This window comes from Pseudochaenichthys georgianus, chromosome 6, assembly GCF_902827115.2.
Source record: "Pseudochaenichthys georgianus chromosome 6, fPseGeo1.2, whole genome shotgun sequence".
NCBI classification, from domain to species: Eukaryota; Metazoa; Chordata; class Actinopteri; order Perciformes; family Channichthyidae; genus Pseudochaenichthys; species Pseudochaenichthys georgianus.
Window position 1 is genome coordinate 15,302,367 of NC_047508.1, and position 24,796 is coordinate 15,327,162.

The window sequence follows — 24,796 nt, forward strand, 5'->3', positions numbered from 1 at the left end:
TGGCGAGTCATTGAAGTAGTGCTGCAATGCACGCCCAATGACGGGACGCCCAATGAGGGCACAAGAGAGAAGGCTGACAGACAGGGCGGCAATCCAATCCGTTTAGCCGGCCCGGATTGGTTGTACTTTTTACAGTACTACGGCTTCCACAGATGACATTTTTTTATGGATTTTTTGTCAAAGCACTTCAGATATTCAGATGTTAAGAGCATTCCATGGAATATAACAAAAAGTGTATCTCGAGCCGGTTTCTGAAACTTACCTACCCCACCTTTAAGTTAAAGTATTATAAGACATTTCTGCAGTAGAGATATACAACATATATCATTTGTTATATGGAATTTAATTTATTTTTTCTTAACATTGTTTAACAATACCAACTATATTGTTTTCCTCTCTAGCCTCAAAGCTGAAGTAATTTTATTTAAAGCTACGGTCAAAATGTCTTTTTAATTTCTCCATTACATTAGTTTGGTCATCTTCAAACACAATAAAAGCACTTGTGTAACTAATTTATTTGCCATACACACATGAATATAAAACAAAGTGTTTGAATTATTTATACATTCCATTTGTATAACTTTGTGCAAGTTTAAGAAACAATGATTTTGACACCTTCGAAGACTAAGTGGTGATTTCAGCTGTATTTATTTTGCAGAGTATGCTAAACAATCGTATCTTTTTGCAGGTGTCGGAACATGGTTGTACCCGTAGATAAAATCTACAATAAGAGCCAGAGGGACAAGTTTGCCTGGGCCCTCGACATGACGGAGGCGGACTTTGAGTTCTAACTTTAAGCCTCTAAAAACCCCAGTCTCACTAGGTGATGGTAATTGCAGATAAGGAACTTTAATATTGCATTCATATTAAATTACTGGAGACTTCATGTGATAGTGTGACATGTTTCGTTTACAGCTGTGCATTTGTCTAATGCTTTTGGCACTTAGTTCTGTTGCTTGTTTTCTTTGTACACTGTGTTTTCGCTAATTTGAATAAAGGTTCCTACAACACAGTAAAGTGACACACTCTTCAGTGGACATTTCTGCAAATACTTAATTTGGTAATTTGGTGCACGATCATGGTCAGTTAGAAACATCCTGTTAAGAAGGTAACTTCACCATTTTCCAGCTTCGTTTAGTGTAATAATGAATTGCATTTCAACACATTATAGACCCAAAACAAACATGCTAACATGAGACATTCCTGATCACTTGCATGATAAAATACAACTCTGGCTTAAACAAATAAATACAGAAAAACACTGAGCACCTAGGAGTTAATATTTTAAAAAATTCACTCAGCACCTTGTCAAATATTAATTATGTAATGCATGACAGACAGCATTGTATTAAATAGCTTTAATAGAAGAAAATCAGCTGAAATTGGAATGCATCCCACACCCTGGTACTAACAGTGCTCTGTTAACGCCACAGGCTTCAGATGTTCACTGTGCCCATGTTGGTACGGATGGAGGTTCCACTGGCCTGCATGTTGTACTTCCCAGCACAGGCAAAACATTACCATCAGTCATCGCATCCATCTAAGATATATGATCTAATAACCTCTGGGGCCAGTGCACAAAAAAATCCCTAAGTTGCATTTCTGCACGTGAGCGTTTAAAGTTCTGAAGGGCATATCACACTATTCTAGTTTACGAATAACTTTTCAAGTCATTTCATAACTGTAACCGTTTATCACAATAATCCATATATAAAAAAAGCATTTCACACAACGACACACCAAATCAATATTAGTCAATTTTCAAAATGGAAAAAGTCTCCTGTAGACTTCACTCCGTGTTACTTAGGAACCTGCGGACAGACAAAACAAAGGTGCGTTTAGTTAACTGGTTTAAAGGAATGAAGGAAGTGAATTCAACTAAAATTGCATGAGCCTGCATTTTGCCACGTTTTAAATCTGGCAAAAACAAACTCCTTAATAACATTTAAAACTCATCCAATCTTCCAAATATGTATGATTTCTTTATATCCATAGAAGGGAAAACTCACAACAGATTCAAATATAAATGTTCCCCTTTTTTAGTGGTAGGCCTACTTATCAATCTGTCGTAAAGGTTAATGATAAACGGATTCCAGGGTCATGATCTCTGAAAAAATGACTTTTCAATATTATTGTTTTAGCGCATTTAGCAATTCTACCTATCTAAATTGATAAACATGTTTTCATTTTGGTGTGAACTGTCCCATTTAAGATGCATTAGTCGAGGGGAAAGGGGCATGAATAAAAGCCATTGGTGTGAACTGTTTTTTTCTCGGTTTTAAATACTACCTGTGTTTACGGCTCACCTTCATTAGGAGCCTTGACCATCTTTAGGCTTCTCCGGTGCCGCCTCAATCTCTTCAACTCCAGCCTGAGTCATCAGGTCGGAGATGTTCTTCTCCAAATCATCAATACGCGTGCTCATCTCATCAAGTGGAGAAACAGTTAAGGTAGACAACTTAAACAAAAACACAAAGTTACTGTTATATAGGCAAAATTGGGTTTTACTTCAGTCTGTACATCTACCATTAAGCCATGAACTATTACCATATCAGATTGACCAGTGCATTTAAATCAATTAACTCTTATTTCATTTGTTTTATTAGTAAGGATATTCCTTCCGATGATCTGGTCTGACATGGTCTGGAACTTGTCCTGCATCTGTTGCAGCAGTGTCTGGACCTGGGAAACGAGCACACAGAAAGCATGTCAGTGAAACAATAAGCCACACATAAATGTATCTAGTGAGTAGGTTCACTGATGGCAGCCACACATCAGATGTATCAGTTTCATTTAGAGATGACACAATTGAGCAGATATAAATAATATTGCTGTCAGCTGACTATTCATTATTAACAATAGCTCTGCCAGTGACAAACATCAGCACTCCCACTCTGATGCATATATGAATTGTTTAAAAAAGGACATTGAAACTAACTAGTTTCCTTGACAACAATGTAAAATCTCAGTAACCACGGGAGGTGATTATGTAATCCAGTGTGATAAGCATATGTGCAGAACAATGAACTCACAATAAGTTCATACTGCTCTGCATTGGTGTTCATCATTATATGGGGTTCTCTGATGGTGGTTTCTTAAGTATACACCGGTCAACAGTTTATTTTTCACTTGTTTTATTCTTCATATGTCAAAAACGTTTGGTTAAGAGGTACCCTGAGGCAGAATCATAAATTGAAGGTTCATAAAAAAAACAACTAAATCTAGAGTAACTGGGTGTCCTTGAAGATGGTTTTAAAACAAAAGCATTAGAACACAAATGTGTAGAGAAAGACATACATACCACAGGGGATTGATACATGTTTGGGAGGTTAACTGAAGTTTAACGACTTTTCTACATTATCTCCATGACAACACTAGGAAACATTACCCAATTATAATGAACAGGTAGAATTCATCTGGAACAATGCATAGTGCTATATCTGTGAGTGATACTGCACAATATTCTCAATGCATAACATATACATGTATTAAAACAAGAATCACACGGCAGCAACACTTCTGTTGTGTATAGCTATGCAGTTTGCTCGGTTGTGCTTTGATGATGTCATGTAAAAGCCCAACTGACCATTCACGTTATATAACGTTCTAAACAAAACATGCAGGCTTCATTAAACAAGTTGAGCAAACCGAACCCATGAATCTATTTTATTTAAAAAACATTAATAACACTAAAGGCTACGGATGCACTACACAGCTGATGCAAACAGCTAACGTTAACTGTCCACCGTTAGCATTCTTATTGCTTTTGCTAGCTATGCTGCTGTAGCTAACGCTAGCGTGTCATTACGCTCTCGACTCACCACATTGGTAAGGTCCTGCACCGACTTGGGGTCCGTCTCAGCCATGTTGTGGTGGAAGGTATTATCAATGTCTAAACAGTAGTAGAACTGAAAATGCTGTTTAGCGATTATGGATATATCAAGCTTGTAACAGTTCGAAATAGGTAGCCCTCCCTCGATAGCACCACCCAGCACAGTCAGCTGTTCTACATAACACAGAGTCTCGCGAGAGCTGTGTGGCCGCTATGAAGCAATACAATAAAATAGTAGTTTAACCCCTTATGGCCCCCAAGGAAACAAATGCGCCACTCATTCAACACACTTGTTTTACCAGAGGCAGCATCTCATTAGGTGACCTAACGACGTTCATGTTTCATACATTTGGAAAGTCTAAAAGTATCCGTGCGTGCGTGTGTTTGTATGCTTGCATGCGCGTGCACGTGAAGCCTCCTCTTGAGATCGAGTTGGGGTTTGATAGTTGGAGCTGCCAGGGAACACAATGTGTTCTGACGCTGAAACATCATTGTGACTATTTGTGTTTTTAAAAGGCGAAGGAAAGTGAATAAAGACGACTGGTGAGTAAAGTTAGAAGTAGTCCACGGTTTACCCATACAACGTTAAAACTGAAATGATGCTACTTTGACTTCAAAGCTATATCAGGAGCGATACATCGCGCGAGCTGTAAACGAGCTTTTTAAATACAAAAATGATTCTGTACGTTTGGCATTAGCGTTCACATGTTTAATCTCCTCTGTGTACTCATATGAGTCTACAACAGTGTAAACAGACGGTGTAACAGCTGCTTCTTTGTGTGATGTTACTGTTGTTGCCCAGTAGCCCAAAAATGATGCGTGTATGTTGAGGCATGTCAGTGACCCAACCCCGTGAAGCTATGCTTATCTTGCATAACAGTATGTCCTCTTACTAGAAGTGGCCCAACATATTTACTTTACTGTGTGTGTGTGTGTGTGTGTGTGTGTGTGTGTGTGTGTGTGTGTGTGTGTGTGTGTGTGTGTGTGTGTGTGTGTGTGTGTGTGTGTGTGTGTGTGTGTGTGTGTGTGTGTGTGTGTGTGTGTGTGTGTGTGTGTGTGTGTGTGTGTGTGTGAGTGAGTGTGTGAGAGAGAGAGAGAGAGAGAGAGAGAGAGAGAGGGTTTACTCACACAACCCAAGGAAGGAAATAGCTGAAGACACCTTGGATTGTTAAATACTTGAGTCATGTTTAACTGTAGGAAACCTATACAAACAAACGTGTTATAGGCTGTGTTCCAAGGGCATTGACCTAGCATTAACTTTCATAGCTTTTTTCAAAATGACATGAGGCAAGGGGCCAATTAATAAAGCGATTTTTTTTTTATATTTATCAGATGAAGTGAATAAACATTACGACTCATCTTGCTCTGACATTTATTTTCAAATAAACTGACCAATGTATTTACTAGCCTTATTCACCCTGGATAGACAATATGCTGCATTTCATAGCTGTAACTGTATACTAGTTGTAAATGTTTTGTGAGAGTTTATAACTTGAACTGGCTTCTCCTCCAGCAGTGAGGTCTGTCCTTATTTCTGTCCTTACTTACAGCTGAGTTATGATAAATGTAATATGTCTAATGAGTTATCAGACCCTGATCATTTTCTGGGTGACTCTCGGTGCTCCATGTACGCTGCATCTCCTGTCATGTTGAAATAACCTTTTTCTCAGCTATCATAAACCAAGTATGTAAAATAAATACCATCATTAAACCTGCTGCTGACCTTTTTTACTAAATAACTTCCTGGTGCATTGACTGGCCCTCTAAGCTTTACCCAGTGACTTGTCAGCTGAAAATGCCAAACATATATTTGAGCCAATGTTTTTATATTCTTGTTGGCCCTCTGGTATAGATGTGTCAATGGCAACCATACTATTAAGTGACCTGAAGAGTAACACATTTATCAGTATTTACTCAGAAGATGTAGGTCATGCTTTTGTGTACAGAGCAACATACTAGCTAAACATCAAATGTGTCCACGTGCCATTCTCATTTCCTAGGAGTTTTCTGTCCATATCACAAATGTCTAAAATGTTATTAACCATTATATTTGTTCTCTAGAGTTCCCTGGAGAAAGAGGGAATTAGTAACCTTTATGTTATTATCCCTTCAAGAATGCTGGCTAGCACAAAACGTCACTATTCATTATAGTGTACAGTAATCAATGCCATTTCATTTATATTGTAATATCACAGTACCACACTCACTACACTCCCCCCTCCCTCCCTCCACCCGCAAAAAAAATGCTTATCAATATAACTTAAACAACAGAGCCATGAAAATAAACATAAAACGGAAACAAATAAAACGTCACTATTTTAAAGATTAGAGTAGCCAAGTAGCTGAACTAGTTATGCTGCACACAGGGCATTAAGTGTGTGTGAGGACCTGTGGTGAGTTTTCAGAGAGAAGTCAGTTAGCAGGAATAGTCATAATACTTTTTAAAGAGATGATAGGGTTTAAGGGCATACACAGTTACACAACTTAAATACATAAATGCAACCCAAAAATCAGGAAAAGAAGAGAAATAGATACATAATTTACTGGACCTAGTTAAAATTAACTAGGTCCAGTAAATTATTCCACCACTATAATTGGAAGAACCAATTCTACCAATTGCCAATTGGGCGGTGGTGGCGAAGTCGATAGGGACTTGGCTTGGCAGCTGGAAGGTCACCAGTTCAAGTCCCGACAAGACCAAGTGCTACCGAGGTGTCCAAGGCACCGTTCCCCACACTGCTCCCTGGGCGCCGTACAAAATGGCAGCACACTGCTCCTAACACTAGGATGGGTCAAATGCAGAGAAACCATTTCCCCACGAGGGTTTAATAAAAGTCCATCTTAATTCCTTGTAATTAGTTTGATTACTACTAGGAATAAGTAGGAATCTTTCTTTGTAATGTCTTCTGTTCTTTCCAAGTATTAGTGTAAGTTTATTTTTATTTTAAGAAATACAAAAATAGTTGACAGTTACTTTATAGCTAGACACACTTTTTGTTATCTCCACTGTACCAGCTAATACTGACCCCTCCCACCCACTCAGCTGTCACGCCTGTCATCTCTGCCTTCTCAGGATACTGTCTGTTTGACCGTTCCTTGAACTCAACTTGTTCCCTCTCTGTGGGAGGTTTCCACATATTTAGCTTCAAATTCCACACCTGTCATCCCCATCTGTCTATGTGGCTGCTCATACATAAATCACACACACCTCTACCTTTTTGTAAAATGTATAAGCCCACGTTACCACCCAACTTAATGTAATTGTAAAAAGAAAATCTATTTTGCGAGCTCCAGTTGCAAATGTGTCCTGCACAGCCAACATATTCATAACGGAGAAAAACGTAATAATTAAACTGTGACTTATCAATCTTTAAATATGGAAACTATTGCGGAAACGTATGTATTGTATGCTAGCACACAGTATAGGTATACTTCAGGTGTACATGAGTATATGAAGTAGGGCTGCTCGATTATGGCGAAAATCATAATCTCGATTATTTGGGTCAATAATTGATATCACGATTATTAAAAACGATTATCCATTTACTTTGAAAACATCCATTTCTTGGAAAAATAAATGTGAACAGTATGTTTTTAACAGTTGATTACCCTGAACTTTAAGTATAATTCAACTGAAAAACCACTAAAAAAATGGTTTTATTTCGATTATGTTGTTTTCATAATTGTTGCAAGCCAAAATCGTAATTGCGATTAAAATACGATTAATTGAGCAGCCCTAATGTCAAGGCAGTGCATGCACTGTACTTGCATTTAGGTCACAGATAGAGAAATATATGTTTGTATACGCAATTATTGTGAAAGTTAACGATTTGTTACATAGATTAGAATTTAAAAAGTACAGTATAGAAGCTAAACTGATATGAACTTTTTAAGCTTTACATGTTATATGTCAATAAGACAATTCATAATCAAATATTGAATGAATAGGAACTGTTTTGAAAGGCAAATCGCTCTGTAAGGGAATCTATACTTCCTCAATAATGTGAGTGCATTATAAAATGTAAGAAAAGGGAAATGCTGGAGGGACCGGTTAAACCAGAAAACGTTAAGAGCTGATGACTTGGATAAATACAGAAGCCGCAGAACACACGGTCACAGGCTCAAGCGGTATACTGTATTGTTGCTGCTGCTTTCAAAGACTGATAAGATAGAATAGTTATATTCTCTATTGTGGACTCTAGCCCATCAAGAATGAACACAACAGTAATTTACCATCATAAGCAGGGGTGTCCAAACTTTTTTCAGTGAAGGCCACATACAGAAAAACATAGAAGGGCTGGGCCACTCACTAGAGTTATATTGCCTCATAAATTCAGTTATAAGTTAGCAAAATCAATCAAATGTAGGTAAATTATTATATATTGAATATGCGTTAAGAAAAAAAACAGCCTACATCACAGCGCTCCATAGGGTTTAATTTATTTGTTATAAAAGTGTTGGCAGCTTATCTCTTAAAACAGAAGCCTCAGATTGTTTATAATGAGGGGAAATAGGAAGTGCCTGTTTCATGCTTGTTATGCAAATGAGTTATTGGACTTTAATTGACTGAATTCATTTGAAACGTGGTCTTATTAACACACATACTACTGTGTAATATCTGTTTACATATATATTTAAGAAGCACAATATAAGAAAAGTACAAGTTTTCAGGTGTAGGCCATATTTCGTTATACTATATATTCCCGGGCCGTTGTTTGGACAACCCTGATCTAAAGTAACCATACTGTGTAACTGCAGTCATTCTGACTTGTCATACAGTAGGAGGAGCAGCACAGGTGTTACTAATAACATTAACGTTCTTTTCTATACAAGTCTGTCAGTGAGCCATGACAGTGTGACATCATACACATCAGCCATCAAACCATGTCATTATTGTTCTGCTGATTATTTTATGGATGCTTTTTTTTTCTTCTTAATTTTTTATCTAAAACTTACATAGTGTGTTGCAGCCAATTTGATGTATTTTAATATTTGTATATGAAGGTGCTGTGATACTACTGAATTGACCTGGGCATAGGCGGGGACTCAGCCAATTTCAGGGTCCAGCCTACTATTTGGGGAGGACACTAGGGATTGGGAATCACCAGAGGGAGGCCACACAGTTTTTCAACCGTGCGTGTTTTCGCTTATTTTCTGTTTGTTTTGAGTTCATTTCGGTTTAGTTATGAGTTAAACACCCGGCTCTTGTTTTGCTGTCATCATCCTGCAATCCAAATAAACATCTTAAATGCACTCAAAGAGAAGACTGTCAACACCATGCGTCTGGAAAAGCTTCACACCATATCCCTCACTGGCAAATATTTGTTGTTCGGTTGCCTTTACATAGTGGAAAGTGTCCAATCCAGTGTCTCCTAGTCCAAGGATGATGTCTTTAAATGTATTTAATTGTCAGTTTAAAACTCAAAGATGTATGGTTTAATATTAATATAATATATAAAACACTCAGAAGGGGTAAATGTACATATTTGAGAGGCCAAAATAGCATTTTCAAACATTCTTTAATGGGAAATAATACTAATACTAATGGAATAGTTAGCAATCATCTTTTTTAAATGTTTATTATTGCAGCTCTAAATTAAGCCATAATTAAGCCAGTAATATGTCTAAAAATTCTTCAGCAAAATGACTGACGTTGCATAACCATTATATTTGCTCTAAAGATACATCGAAGTTTGCATGAGTTTAGCGTCAGTCATTGTGTTTTATGTAGAGGATACATTGTATTCAGCAAGGAGAGCTATTTAAACAATCAAATCCATACCTGAAGTATTTAAAACAATCAGCTTAATACATTGTATTGCTGATGGACTCCAGGGAGTCCAGGGTAATGTTCACTTCAGGGCCTGTTATTGACCTCTGGCTACCTCACAGCATCCATCAGGCTAACTGCTGAGCATCCATTACATCTGCTTCATTCTGCTTCCTCTCAGGAGCGCCCCTAACCCCTGAGCTGCCCCCGGTGTGATGGATGGAGAGGAGCTTCTGCAGGGTGGGGACACGGAGGCCTCGTGGTCCCTGCTGTCCTGGATGGCGTCCTTACTCATGGTGTTCGGGGGGGCCCTGCCCTATGTGCCCCAGTACCAGGAGATCCAGAGGAGCAACCACAGTGAAGGCTTCTCCATCCGAGTCTGCCTCGTGCTGCTCATCGCCAACATCCTGCGCATCTTCTTCTGGTGAGCAACAGAGGGGAAGGCTTTTCATTTCTTCTGATTTTGACATTTATATTTTTATCCTGTCTTCTTTTTGCTCTTCGTAGGGCACAAAGGTCAGTCTTGGTGTCAAAAATTTATGAAATTGGAATATGATCACAGAATAAAACTAGATGAATTATATTATCTGAGCTTTTTACTGTTCCCTTTAAGATTTTACAAAGGCTTTTTCACACAGCAGAGGGCAAAGGACATTGTTCTGACTGGAGGCGCCGAGGAGGGAATTAAATAGATATTTTACAGAATCGGGTTGGAAGATTGTATTATTTATAAGGTCATTTTGTGCTGCTGAAAGCCTCCATGACATGCCCTGTAATAATAAAACCCATATTGGTGAATGAATAGTTTACTGTTGTATGAGGGTGTATACAGGCCTTGTGTATGTGTTGTGTCTTACTTTTAGTGCAAAGGCCATACTAGACTCTTATTGTGTTTTTTTATATTGTATCCCAAAAGTTTCTCTGATTTCTATTGTTGTTTTGGTTGCGTCCTTGCAGGATAGGGAAGCAGTTTGAGCTCACCCTGCTGCTCCAGAGTGTGGTGATGATCCTCACCATGTTTGCCATGCTCCACCTCTGCTGCACCGTCCAAAACAGCAACCGAGTGAGCACCAAGCACCACCGACTCTCAGGTACCCACCCAAACCATCTTAACACATAGCAAAGAAAAAAAAAATTACAATCACCGCTATTTATCTAGTAATGACACTCATTTGAGGGTAGTAAACAACAGCGTGCCACTGCTCTGTGTCAGCAGTGTATTGCTTCAACTCCCACTCCTTGCCAAAAGAGGGGGCCATTGGAGAAGCTTAACTGGCAAGGCTGCTGTTTTCAAAATGCCTTACCTCTGAGAGCCACATATTTAAATGCATATTCACTTGCCTTATTATTTATGTATTAGTTACCTTAGGCTCCTTAAAACAGATGCAAGTCAAAGCAGAAATGGCCTGTGGATGTATTAGTTGCTGTTCTGTATCACACAAGATTAGGTTGTTCTGGGGACGTGTGTGTGTGTGTGTGTGTGTGTGTGTGTGTGTGTGTGTGTGTGTGTGTGTGTGTGTGTGTGTGTGTGTGTGTGTGTGTGTGTGTGTGTGTGTGTGTGTGTGTGTGTGTGTGTGTGTGTGTGTGTGTGTGTGTGTGTGTGTGTGTGTGTGTGTGTGTGTGTGTGTGTGTGTGTGTGTGTGTGTGTGTGTGTGTGTGTGTGTGTGTGTGTGTGTGTGTGTGTGTGTGTGTGTGTGTGTAGCGGGAAGGAGGAAGTGAATATAGATGGGAAGGAGAAGGCTGAGACTAAGCATCCGATTTAAATATTGTGTATATGTTTGCGAGTGCGGAGGGAGAGAGCCTGTCAAAGGTTATTCTCAGGGTCACTCTTTAAAAGGTGCCGTCTCTTATGGGTAATTGTGTTTTTTTTTTCACGGACGCTCCAGTTGATTGCTTTTGCAAATGGGCTGAATTCAATCCCAGTACAATTTTTATGAGATTACAGCCCGTAGAGGGACATGGGGTGACGGAGTCTTGTAATACTCTTTATGCAGAGCAGAGTGTGTTATTTAAGTCATATATTATAATCATGTTGATGGGTTTTTAAAGAGGGATATGTTTCTTTATAAATCAGAACAGGATTGTTTGTCCACTTGTGTCACTGTCAGTGGCAATTCTTTTAAAGTGACTTGTAACTGAGAGATGGAAGATTCTGAGTGTGGACATGTCATCTGTATCTTTGGCGTGTGTGATTCTCACAAAGAACTGTTGTATTACTCACCACGAGGGCCCACGCTCAGTGTTATCATTTCACTTGTGGTAGATTGCTCGTATTCTCTGAGGGTGGATGGTATCATAAGCTCTATATCGATCTGTGCTCAATATTTCATCAATCATTTTCAATCACTACAGAGCTGGCTGGGCTCTGGTTTCAGACAGAGGGTGAAAAGCAGTATGAGAAAAATAAAGAGCTTTTTGAACATTAAATCATGGAGACATGACACAGTAGAGACACAGACTACAATATTAAACCTGAACATGAGCATGACACAACACTGACACCAAGAAGTAGAAGTTTAAAACATTTGAAAACACGTAGATATGTGTCTAAGTTGTTTATGACTTGAGGGGATGTAAAATACATTTTACCCAGTAGTGAACTCATTTTTCTGATGTATTCTGACACAAATTCAGCACATACGCCATATCTCACAATGCTAACAGAAACAAAACATCATTTGCATTTTCCCATCGTCATTCAGATCAATTCCCAAATGTAATGGGTTCAACTTCAGCCCATGCTACACCCGCAAACCAAGGTTTGTGGTGAATGTAGTTTTTTCTTTAATCCTGCTGACAGACAAACAAATAAACAGCCAAAGACCTAACCTCCTAAGCAGAGGTTATTCAAACTCTGTCAGCGCGCCATGTGTTCTCTCTATGTTAAACAGGCTTAGATACAGAGAGATGATGATGATGATGATCACCGATTCGCCGAAGATTATTTTGTTTGCTATGACCCCGGTTACTAAAACATTGCAACACAAGCTGCTTACATCAACCCCCACCCTTTATAGAGGGGGGGGGGGGGGTAGGGTTTCAGGCTCACAGAGCACGGGTACCATGATGGGTCAGGACAAGAATAGATTGGACCAGCCTTTCCTCCTAACTTATCAGGACATCCCCGTGTAAAGTACTTTCTTCCCGTAAGATTTCGAACTATTTTGAAGTCGCTTTCATTTTCATTTATCAGCTAGTCTCCCAGCAGCACCCTTCTTCTCTGTTCCACTGTCCTTCTTTTTCTCTCCACTGCTCTTCTTCTCACTTCTGTCTTGCCTTATGTTGCTTGTTCATCTTGCTCTTCCTCCTCCTCTTCCTTCACCTCACCTCACCTTTAAGGAAGGACATCTGAGACTGAAATCCATGTGTGTCACAGCGGGGTCATCTATGATCTATCAGCCCGCTTGCCAACACCTGTTCCCTGCTTGCTGACTTGATTTTCCACTTCCTAAAGACAAACACTAATTATATGACAAATTGAAATGAGGAATTACTTGACATTTGTCTATGCAACTGCCGCTGCTGATTTCTGCATTTGTTTCATTCTGTTCCCCCTCTCCACCTGCTGTGGTTTCCCGTACTTGTGAAGGCATCTCTTGGCATGTGTGTGCTACAGAAGGTGTTTTCCATATTTAAGTAATTTATTTCTGCTGATTTCTGTTTTGCTTTTCACCTTAGGGTGTGCAATGTGCTGCCGACTAAATCTGGCACGTTGCCTTGATTCACGGTTGCTCCCGCCAAGCTTGTTTCCTGCAGCTGGCTTTGCAGTGTTGCAGTGATACAAAACACTTTGATAAGTCGAATACGCTTAAGTGATTCAGGCCTTTTTTACTTTTGTAGTACTCCGGTGCGAAAGCGCCTTAAGGGTCTGCTTTCACACTTGTTAGTGATGTTCCCATCCATGGTACGTTTACATAATGTCTTCCTGAACAAAGTGTAGGTGTTTACCATTGTTGCCGGGAAACAATGTTGGAACCTTATCTGATGTATCCAGGGAAATGGAGAACAATGGGGGAGCAATGTTATTGTGACTGAAAAGAGTGATGTTTACAAACCGATTTTTTGTTTGGCTTCAAGTTGAGGTATGCTGGGCGATATGAAGCAAATACAGAATCCAGATATCTCCGAACAAATACCTCAATATCGATATATGTTGAGACAATATTGTAGGGTTGACCATTGATGCCTTTACATTATAAAGAGTGATCAGCAATGTGGATTTAATGACCATGCGGTTAATGGAAAATAACATAAAAACTAAAAAGAGCCAAGGAAAAACATCACTTGCAAATATTACGGTGTGCATAATACCCAAGACAATATCTAGATTCATAACGATCTCAATGTTATGTAAGGGATACACCTTCATGGTTTTTCATATATGAGCGCCTTGATGCACATTATCCAGCTTATTGCATGGCTACAATAAACCCTTGATTGTATTCACAATATTGATTCAAAAATTATTTGATTGATTTTTAAAATGATCGTGTTGCTTCCGCCAAGACATTTTCTTTCCTATTGCACTGCGTACCAATGGCTGGAGATCAGCGACAGCAACGTAACTTAAAATGACGGCAGCATCAAGGTTTTCTGTAACTGTCCAAGTCTGTTCACATTTTCTTTCCATTAACCAGTCTTAAAACAATGTCGGAGCTCATGCCATATTTATATACAGTATGCTATATCATGTGTACTTCCTGTCTGTCTTCTTCTGTTGATTTTTCTGAAGTCCAGAGCTCTGTTTTTTAACCACTTTCTTTTCTTCACTGGTGACAGTTTAGCCATCATGAATCCAAAGTTTCGTTGTCTGCACAAATATGAAAAATGATTACTCAAAAAGTATTTCATGGTATTTGTCTAAAGCTGGCATCAAAGTTACGGGGCTTTTTCATGCGGATTGATATGACTGCACATAGTCCTCCTTAGCAACGGTCTGTTAGCGAGAATTATCAACCCGAGTCTAGAATGTCCAAATTGACCTATCAGAAACGAGAATTCCCTAAGCCGTGTAATACATTGATATATTTTCCATTCCTAAATGAGATCGTTATGATTTGCTGTCCTGTATCTGTGAAATAATTGTATCCCCACTATTTGATCTCCTTTTTTTAACATGAACTACAGTACTTTTGTTATCATGAGATATTGTATTTGTAAAAGTATGTATTGCATTCTGACTCAAACATGAATCGCATCACAGATAATCTTTTCACCTTTTAAACCCTTATAGCTACCATTCATTGTGTTTTAAATGGATGATGTGCTCTCATTTACGCTGTAAATTATGCATTTCCCTCTATTGAACACGAAATCAACTGACATGGAGTTTTTCAAGTGCTGCCTTTTCAGTTAAGTGGAAGCCGAGAGAAAATCAACATGATTAGACCGGAATGTACTTTTCTAGCAAGGTCACCTTCATTATCATTAATGAGTGTGAGGAGGTATGGACCGGGTAAATTACATTCTCATTTTTGTATGTGTGTGCTTGTATTGATATTCTCTGCATCCCTCACTGCCTTAATCTTTATCAAAATGAAAGATCAGCAAAAGCAGAAGCTGTTTTTTTATCACTGTCAGCATTGTTGCAGAGCCATTTACAATAGTATTGAACACCTAATTGTGAAAATATGTCCAAAATGAACTGTCTCTAAGGTATGAGTTATAATCTCCAAAGATTAAGAATGATACAAAGGAAACCATTGAATACAAATTGAAGATTTTATGATTTATAGATTACATTTGGAGCCTGTGTGCAGTATCTGAAGTGTCTTTTGAATGGTTTCTATGCTGAGCCGACTCACAGTCCTGACTTTGCAGTGACTTCCTGTGATGGCCCCAGGGTGCCACATTAACAGCTCTGGCCTTATGATACAGAGAGAGGTTGATAGGGGAGCGAGCCGTAGAGATTATGTTCAAAGACTTATGTGACTTCAGGGTAAGTGTCAGGCTTGGTGCAATGAAAGCGGGAAGTAACTTTGAACAAGTGGAAAGTAGAAATGTGAAGGACTGGGGAGCCACTGTGGAAGCAAATGAGGAAATTCTTCCTTCTAGTGGTCTGTGAATTATTTAACTTTCAAATATTAATAGGAGTTAAGCTGCAACCAGTGGTTAATTTGAAATCAAATAAAGAGTAGAGCAACATCCTCCTCTACTGGTCTCACTGGGTAGAGCATTACTTTAACACATTTCACATCAGCTGTTAAGTTTTGGCAGTTGAACGTTTTACATTAGAGTTGACATTTAACAGCCAATGCTCTCAGCTCTCACCCACAACACAGCTTTATGAGTCACCTACCAAAAGAGTGGTTTGTGGAAGCCAGTGAGAGCTAGGCAGACAATAAACAGAAGAAGAGATGGGACTGTTGATAGCTGCTGTTGACCCTGTGGTCATCCTTAAAACCATTAGCACTCAAGTGGTGAAAGCAATTTCAATTTGCTCTTGATAACCTCTTTGAGAGAGGTGCAGCCGAGCAGACATAGAAAGTGTGACAGGAATTGTTTAAAACAATGTGTGCTCAGTCCGTGTTCATTTGTTGCAAAAAAATACGTTACTTTTATACATTGCAGCAGTGGTGACTAACTTGAGTCATTTCGTCTGTCTTCCTGCTGAGAATGCATTGACGAGTATACCTCTTTAAATAAGCATCTGACTCAAAAGACACACAACTATATCTTGAGGCGCAGTGCTTTTTTTTGTCTTTCGGTCAAAGACAACTTGAAGGGGGGAGAATTCTGAATAATTTATCCTTTCACTTCGAATTCTCTTTTTTAACCAGGCTGCACTCGAATTTGAACTTCCCAGTTTTCTGGAGATAGTACGCCACTGTCCACATTACAGCCCTGTACAGTAAAAATATAATTAATAAATGGGTGAAAATTGCTTGTGCCCATAATGGGCAGCATTAATATATATACCCACATGCCAGCTAAGGTCAGAAGAGCTTTATTTAACAGCTGGTCTTATGTTTGTGACCCCTCCTGTTGTTAATTGATAACATTACATTACATTACATTAATTGATAAGCCTGAAACATGCACTTGTCAAGTTTCAGAGGCACATTTTGCAAATATGGCAGTAGCCATCGATCAGCTTAAGATAAGATGTACTTTATTGATCCCAAGTTGGAAACATTTGCGTTACATCAGCATGTGTAACAGTTGTAAATATGCAGTGGTTATTTATTTACATCATTTAGTATAATCACACAAATTCTGTGTTTTATATTTAACAATTCTCTGTTCTTTATTTATTGATTGTTCAATACCTGACAAGGCCGGAGATGAAATATCTACATACAGTAGGCCTACATCTTATAAGAGTATAATACATATGTATAATATCAGTTAAAATAAGTGCTTCAACATTGTTAACATTGCTGGAGGTATGCACACATATTGATAGATGTCGTCTTGTAATGCACTGTTGAGGAACCTGCGACCCAAGATTTTCATTCAATGCATAACTACACCGTTTGTGAATATGATATGTCAATAAACCTTAGCAAATCTTGAAATCTTGAAAAGGATGTGCAAAATAGTCATTATATAAAGTCTTTAATTAACTATTAGTAGAGCATAACGAGTAATGAATATACTTTATAGGGATCGTATTAATATCTAATAATAAAAATAGTGAAATTCAATAACATGTTTTAACCACTAGGTATCCCTTTACAGTATGTAAGACGTATTGTGTGAAAAGAAATGTAAGATGTTGTTTAACTGCTGATATATTTATGATCCACGTCACATTTTTAGTGTTGGCGGCAGTTTCTCATGTTTGTCTAGAAGTCTTCTCAGCAGGGCTCTATAAATAGAGAACTACGGCAGATATGTAATATTTAATGCAGCCGAACTGTGTATTACAATGCCGTTATGTGATGACTTTCAAAGAGAAAAGCAAGCACACTCGGAATAAAGTATTATTATTTTTTTTTAAATGTTTTCGGTCTGTTTCCGGTATTTGTTAATGACGATGTGCTGTGAGATGTGAGACTGGAATTGCACAGGGGAAAATAACGTATCTTTAGATGCGGATTTTGTTAAACTAATACGTTTGCGCTGTGGACCAACACTATACATTGACGGGGAAGGGGGTAGCAATAAAGATAACACCATTAAACAGTTACACAACATAACAGAAATAATATTGATAGCAGCGTCCCTAGCAACCACCTTGGTAACAATGAAAACGTTCTATGGACGCAATTTCCTGAAGTAATCTTCGTAATAACTAGCAAACTAAAGATCATGTACATCCACTGCACACATAATCTGAAATAACAACTCCTATTTCTCGCATCAAATGACATCAAAACGCATTTTAATGGCCAAACTAACTTTAAAATAGGCATTTTCCACCGAGAATAAAACGAAGTTCGGCCATGTTTTTTTTTCTGCAGGGAGAAATTTGAAGATCACATGACATAGACACCAGCTATTGGAATGAATGGTGAAAAAAAACGGGATTTGTCAAACAGAGCACATGGTGTAGTCCTAAACGATAGCTGGGGATTCTGGGTAGTGTAGTGTCTTCTGCCATCCTTTACTCCGAAAAAATATTTGTTTCTCCGAATCAAAGGGGAAAAATACAAAAGCATTGCACACAATTTAAACCAATCAATGTTGTGTAATTAACAAGGATAATCTGGTGTTTTTTAGTCGATGAGTAGTGCAGATATCACTGTAAAATCAATCGACAGTAAGGGGAATACTTACTTCCGGGTGTACAATTCTCCATTATCCAATGGGAATGGACGCTCACATTGCCTTTAAGGGCAGCCGACACAAACGAATGCCGTGCTTCCATGAGCGTCAAATCCCGCCGCAGATGGGAATGGAGTGAGAGTGTGTTGGTCTTGTACATATTATCGTTTCTGAAAAACCAGTTAGAAAGTAATGTGTAAGGGTTAGATTTTTGACCACCATTCGTTTTGCTGCCCACTCCCAAATCTGAAATGACTAACCTCCCCACACGCATATAAACACACCAATCACAAACCTTCCATAATATATAAGTTTGACTAAAACCAAAAAGTGAAGAATATGATGACTCACCCTTATCTGAAACACTCAGGCAGCACTGCAGCAGGAAATATAAGGTGTAACACACACACACACACACACACACACACACACACACACACACACACACACACACACACACACACACACACACACACACACACACACACACACACACACACACACACACACACACACACACACACACACACACACACACACACACACACACACACACACACACACACACACACACACACACACACACACACACACACACACACACACACGGACAGACCCGACCTATTTAATGTACATATCATACAACACACTGACAAAATGTTATGCTCACTTTCAACGTCAAGTGTGTTTAATTAAACCCCTGATAACAGCGACACTTTAATTAGCAATTCAAATGAATTCAGGTATAGTAAAGGTGCTTTGAATGTTTAAAAAATTGAAATTATATAACGTGCCCTGGAGGGTATTTATGAAGATTATTTTTCAAGATCTCAAGATGAAGCTTATAGAAGAGCCACAATGTGAAAACACTTTCCAAAACCGATACATTTTTTTATAACATTAAGAAGATGTTCCCCCAGTCAGTTTAGCGCATTTGGCAAGGGGAGTGATAGCAAGTTGTTGGATATTTAAGCCAAAACATTCTGATGTCACATGGCCCTCGAGGGCTGTTTGTTGTCCCACATTAGTAAGACTGTGTGCAAACTGCTATCCTCCAAAGTGCGTGTATGTGTGTGTTTGTTATACACTACATCATTAATAATGGCTGCATTTCTTTTTGGTTTCCGAGTCCTGATATCGTACATGCTGGCTCACTGTCACGGCTTACCGGGACAGTTGAAAATAACAGAGCCATTGTTGATGTTATTAGTAACGTCAAATAACAATGGCTCCTACCAGCAGCTGTTCTACTTCTGTGGCGAAGTGCGCCTCAACGTTAGGGAAACCAAACTAAAAGTTGAGGTTGGTTTAACTTCACTTCACTTACCCAGATGTATTACTAATTAATTAACAGTCTTCTTAAGTTGTATGGAAAAGTATGTAGTAGTTTTGATTTAGTAGGTTCCAGGTCTGGATAAATCTGAAAAATAATAAGGACAGAATGTACAAATATTTGTTTTTCCAGTCTAGTGCCCATATTTTCTTCTCTAAATTATAACATTTAGATTTTGCGAAAATTGCATATTGAATTGTATCAGATACAGTTCTTAGCTACAATTGGTTGTCAAATATTTGACAATAGTCAGAATGAAACAAACTCATTTTAAACTTAGAACAATTTATCGACATAAAAACATCTAGCTATCTGTACTTGGATGTCAACGATGCTCTAAAACTCTACAGATGAGTCAGAAAATGACATTACATTTAGAAAAATGTGTAGGAAACCTGACTTCAGTCATTAATGTGTAAGGGTCAGATTTTTGACTACCATTCGTTTTGCTGCCCACTCCCAAATCTGAAATGACTAACTTCCCACACGCATATAAACACACCAATCACAAAACCTTCCATAATATATAAGTTTGACCAAAACCAAAAAGTTTGACAAAAGTGAATTGCTAATGCCTTTAACTTTGGACGCCTCTTCTCAGGACTGCGGGCATGGCTTACATATTTTATGAAATGATCTAATGGAGATATATTCATCAGACCTACCCAGGCAAGTAAATCAAACCCATAGAGACTTGCTGTTGGCTCTCTAATCAAACATTGGATACTGAGCCTCTCTCCGAGGGTGCGCTCTGATAACTTGTGGTTATTTATGGGTATTAATATTCCCTGAACTTGTCTTTGACCCTGCTGATCTGGTTGTGTCAGTCAGGGCTGTGTGACGCCACATTAGACCAGCGCTTGAGAGACAACCTGACAACCTGGCGCCATCTATCACCATCCACCTCAGCCATATAACCCGACGTGTGTGTGTGTGTCTGTGTGTTAGGTCATATGTTCCCATGTTTTGTGTGTGAGTGTCAGGGAATTTGTTCTGTTTTAGGTACAATATTGTGTGTGTGTGTGTGTGTGTGTGTGTGTGTGTGTGTGTGTGTGTGTGTGTGTGTGTGTGTGTGTTTGGTTTGTGTGTGTGTTTGACGTATTGATAAAGCAATCCATTTATCAGGCGGCCGGATGCCTGCTAACCTAACATGAAGTCAATACCTCCTGAGTGCCTGTTAAGTCAATGAAGGAACATCCTCATCTCCTCGCTGTGGCAGAGCCGGTTGATATCAATATATTTGATCAAATGTAGGCTATAAATAAGGTTACTGTAGTAATTGAAACCTTTCCTGATACTGACTTAAGCTTAAAGGAAACCACATTAGTTCATATCTCATCAACATTTTGCTCTAAATATAAACCTCTAGCATACATTACATGAAACATGACTAACATATATATGTATATGTATATGATTTCATTATCATAGTTTATTGTTTTTTTATTTAATTATTTATAGTGTCTTTTGGAAACAGTGTCTTCATTTCAGAGCCGAAGGCGGCAATTAAGAAAATAGTTGTTGCAAGTCGAGTGATTTGTCAGAAAATCAGTGAACATCCTCAAAATATTGTGTAAAAAATGTGACCAAATTAGCATTTAGTTTTTGTTAAAATTTGAAATTGTTCCTTTTTTTCTTTATCATACGTTTTCTTGCATGTGAGGAGTACAATTAAATCATTGTTGCTTAGTTATCTTTGGTCGAATTACACACAAAAAAGATGTTAACTATTAAATAATACAAATCAAGGAATAGCTCAAACACTGCTTTTTCATTTAATCAGTTCAGTTTCTCTCCCCTTTTCTCCACCTAACCCTTTTTTTTCAGCTGACTGCTGCTACACTGTGGCTGTCACAGCTGCATTGTGTCCTAACCGGCTCGATTACTAGATCCACATTACCAATAACTAAATAATACACATTCCCAGAGTGTATGACCCCTTTCGAGGAAATGATGCAGAGCTAAATTGTCTCTGTTTGAGGGTTAATGCATGTTAGTCCTTGACTCCACAGTGTCAAGGAGGTGGCATGATAAACACATCCCTTTGAGGTTTGAACTCATTATTCCCTCATTGAGTCAAAAATTACAATGAGATTGACTTCAACCTCTCGTCCTTCACTCTCTCATGGCCTTATGCTCAGTGTGTCGTCCAATCCAAGGGTATGCCAATGAGTGTTTTGTTTTTTTAAAGCAAAGCATGTTTGAAAGGGAAAACTCTTTCTGTCAAAACATATGTACACTACAACTATTAATAACAATTACATAAATAAAGATTCTCAACAAGTATATTTTTGGGATATGGGAAATACCTTATCTAGGGTGTAACGAAAGGTAATGGCATGAATAAATCTGCTTGGGTTGGTTAGTCAATTTTCATTATTTAAAGAAAACACAAACCCTACAAAATGCTGGGGTGATCCAATCTGTAGAGGAAGAGGAACTACAGCTGTGTGTGTAGTAGAGTATGTAGCAGGGTTCCTGCTTCCCACTGTCCTAATTGGAGAGGCAGTGCTGTGCTCTGGGCATTCTGCCATCCATGAGACACCAGACTGTGCATGCTTCTCTGACTCAACTCCAACATTTCCCACTGTGCTTCCTGAGAACACTGGTGCCTGCAGGACTCCCCTCAACCCAAACATGCACGCATACACACACACGCACGCACGCACGCACGCATGCACGCACACACACACACACACACACACACACACACACACACACACACACACACACACACACACACACACACACACACACACACACACACACACACACACACACACACACACACACACACACACACACACACACACACACACACACATACACACACACACACACACACACACGCAGTAAACTCAGACTGTGGCAAACATCTAAAGCTGGCGAGAAAAATACCTCTGTTTCTGTGAATCTAGGCTATCAAGAGTTTGTCTGTTGTTTGTTAACAGTCTTTTTTTGTCAATATTCCTGCAGATCAAATACTTCCACGAAAGCGGGACATATAATTATTCAAATAAACAAAAGAGCAAAAAATTGGAATATATAATATCCCTGCTGTTCAGATTCTCAATGTACTTCAAACAATGAACTGAGCAGATTGGGTTGGAGTCGGGGAAAATTAGTGTTAAACAGTAGTAGGCTACAGCAAATATCAATGCCTGAATTTATGAGCGCACCAAAATTCCTACCACCAGTACACAAATATATCGGCAAGTAGCGCACATACAGATGCATTCACGTGACTAGCAGCGAAACGGTGCTGACTTTGCGTTTCTATGGTGGGAGCGGTACAGAGTCCCGACCATACGGTGTTGCTATCCTCTGCGATGCGCACTACTTCAAATTTGTCGCAAAGCGCTGCGCTCAAAGTGGACCTTTCGACGCGCAACCAATCAGATGACTGCTGTGCTAATCAGTGCAAGCTAGCAGGGGAACTTGCTATTTTCACCACATGTATCTGCACCGAACCTCACATTGAGCAAAAAATATATATAAGTAGATGCAGCTTTACTTTCAGCATGGATAGCTACAGCTGCTAGCCATAGCTAGCATCTAAACCAAGCAAACTGGGATGGCTATGGCGTGGATTCAATGCAGAAGTATGGACTGCACTTTAAACTTCTCTCCCCCACCATATAAATGTGCCTTTATTTATCTCCTATTCTCTATCAAGCAAGTGGACACTGATGCAACCTCACAGCAAGAACATGCTTGCTGAATCCTATTGGGTCAGGTTTTAAAAACAACAAGAAAAATCCAGGATTTAGTTGTCTAGCAAAATGGAAGTACCTCATTTTTAACAAGACATGTTCAGACATGTCTTCGACAGGAGGGGAGCTTCTGGCAATTCCTACCTGGTCAGATTCAGAAGTGTTTTTTTAAAGTTGTTTATGAACAAGCCCAGACATGCCATGTGAAGTGTTTCAAAGTCAAGTCAATTTCAACTTTATTGTCAATCTTTCAGTTTGTGTGTACAGACAGAGAGATCGAAATGTTGTTTCCCACAATCCCAATCTGTCTGTTACAGTTTGCAACATCAGTCAGGGTTCAGATGGGACAGTTGTTTTCTAGTATTGTGTGTGAAGTGAATGAGTAATTATTAAAGCTGGTTCCTCTAACTGTTAATTGTCATGACAAGAATGAAGTCTTTAAATCCCTTTCTAACGGATCTGTAGACACAAATCACTAGAGCTACATTCATGAAGCATCAAATTAGCATGTTGTGTCTACTTTAGAGAGATCTGAAATGGAGAAGCAGAGCATTTGTTTTGCAAATGATGTTGTTGTCATTGCATTGGAGAGAAACAATCCATTTTCTGGGAAGCTAATTGCAGTCTGATTGAATGCGTCCTATTTAAAGTTAAAAGAGGCAGAATTGCAGATTGTCCTGAAAATCTTTTTTGCTCCAACAAAGAACTAAAGCTGCAGCATGGCCAATTGATAGCTTGTTTGTATCACCGAGAGATTGACAGGCAGTCACTTCCCCCTGCTCATACACTTATTAACATATACTATTTAAGAATGTTTCTTCTTAACTGAGACTCACATGAACAGCTATTACACCCAATCTAAACAGCTGAAAAGCATTTTCCTTTTACATTATGTTTGCCATGCCTTCTTAATATGTATTTGTCTCCTCTTTGTGTAGAGATAATACAAATAATTCATTGGAATGCTAAAAGACTGAGAAAATGTCTTATATCGATCTACACCTACAATGCTAAAAGCACTTTACAGAGCAGTTTGTGTCGATCAATACAAGACTTTCTCTTTCTTTGTACTGCTAATGCTTTTGAGAGCATGCTTGTTTTTCATATTTTTCATGATATACCTTTTGCTTATCCTCTGCTGTTTACCCTAGGGTATAAAAATGGCCACGTATCCTTTATTACAGGTGTATTAAAACTTACATGTATGAAAAGTGTCAATGAACTGCCACAGACATTATTTTAGGCTGGTAACTAAAAACATGCAGAGAGAAGGGAACAAAGAAAAGTAGCCAGGTGGATAGATGAGGAAGGTCAATGGACATTCTATCTAAATAATGACTTTAATGAGGCACTGCTGTGATAATTACTGTTCAGACTGGATGATGACGTAATTGTACCCCGAGGAAGATGAAGAAGGCGGTTTGGCCGTGTGTGTGTGT

The 24,796-nt window shown here is 38.8% G+C and overlaps 3 protein-coding genes across 6 annotated transcripts in view; 2 read left to right on the forward strand and 1 right to left on the reverse strand.

Moving 5' to 3' along the window:
• LOC117447919 (DNA topoisomerase 1) overlaps positions 1-1,021 on the forward strand; it is a 55,293-nt gene extending 54,272 nt beyond the window's left edge. For all 3 annotated transcript variants that reach the window (XM_034084926.1, XM_034084925.2, XM_071203467.1), the window contains one exon: positions 689-1,021. In XM_034084926.1, coding sequence (XP_033940817.1) covers positions 689-791 — 103 coding nt within the window. In that variant the 3' untranslated portion in view covers positions 792-1,021. The remainder of the gene's footprint in view (positions 1-688) is intronic.
• A 322-nt stretch (positions 1,022-1,343) lies between these two features.
• Positions 1,344-4,001, reverse strand: hsbp1b (heat shock factor binding protein 1b). Its single transcript, XM_034084929.1, has 4 exons — positions 3,822-4,001; positions 2,616-2,682; positions 2,307-2,433; positions 1,344-1,811 (listed from the first exon to the last, which is right to left on the reverse strand). Exons 1-3 carry the CDS (start codon positions 3,864-3,866, stop codon positions 2,312-2,314), a joined length of 234 nt encoding a protein of 77 aa, XP_033940820.1. The 5' UTR covers positions 3,867-4,001; the 3' UTR covers positions 1,344-1,811; positions 2,307-2,311.
• Positions 4,002-4,115: 114 nt separating this feature from the next.
• Positions 4,116-24,796, forward strand: part of LOC117447921 (solute carrier family 66 member 2) — a 145,171-nt gene continuing 124,490 nt past the window's right edge. For both annotated transcript variants that reach the window (XM_071203468.1, XM_034084928.2), the window contains exons 1-3: positions 4,116-4,375; positions 9,784-10,026; positions 10,560-10,693. In XM_071203468.1, the coding sequence (XP_071059569.1) occupies positions 9,818-10,026; positions 10,560-10,693 (343 nt within the window). In that variant the 5' untranslated portion in view covers positions 4,116-4,375; positions 9,784-9,817. The remainder of the gene's footprint in view (positions 4,376-9,783; positions 10,027-10,559; positions 10,694-24,796) is intronic.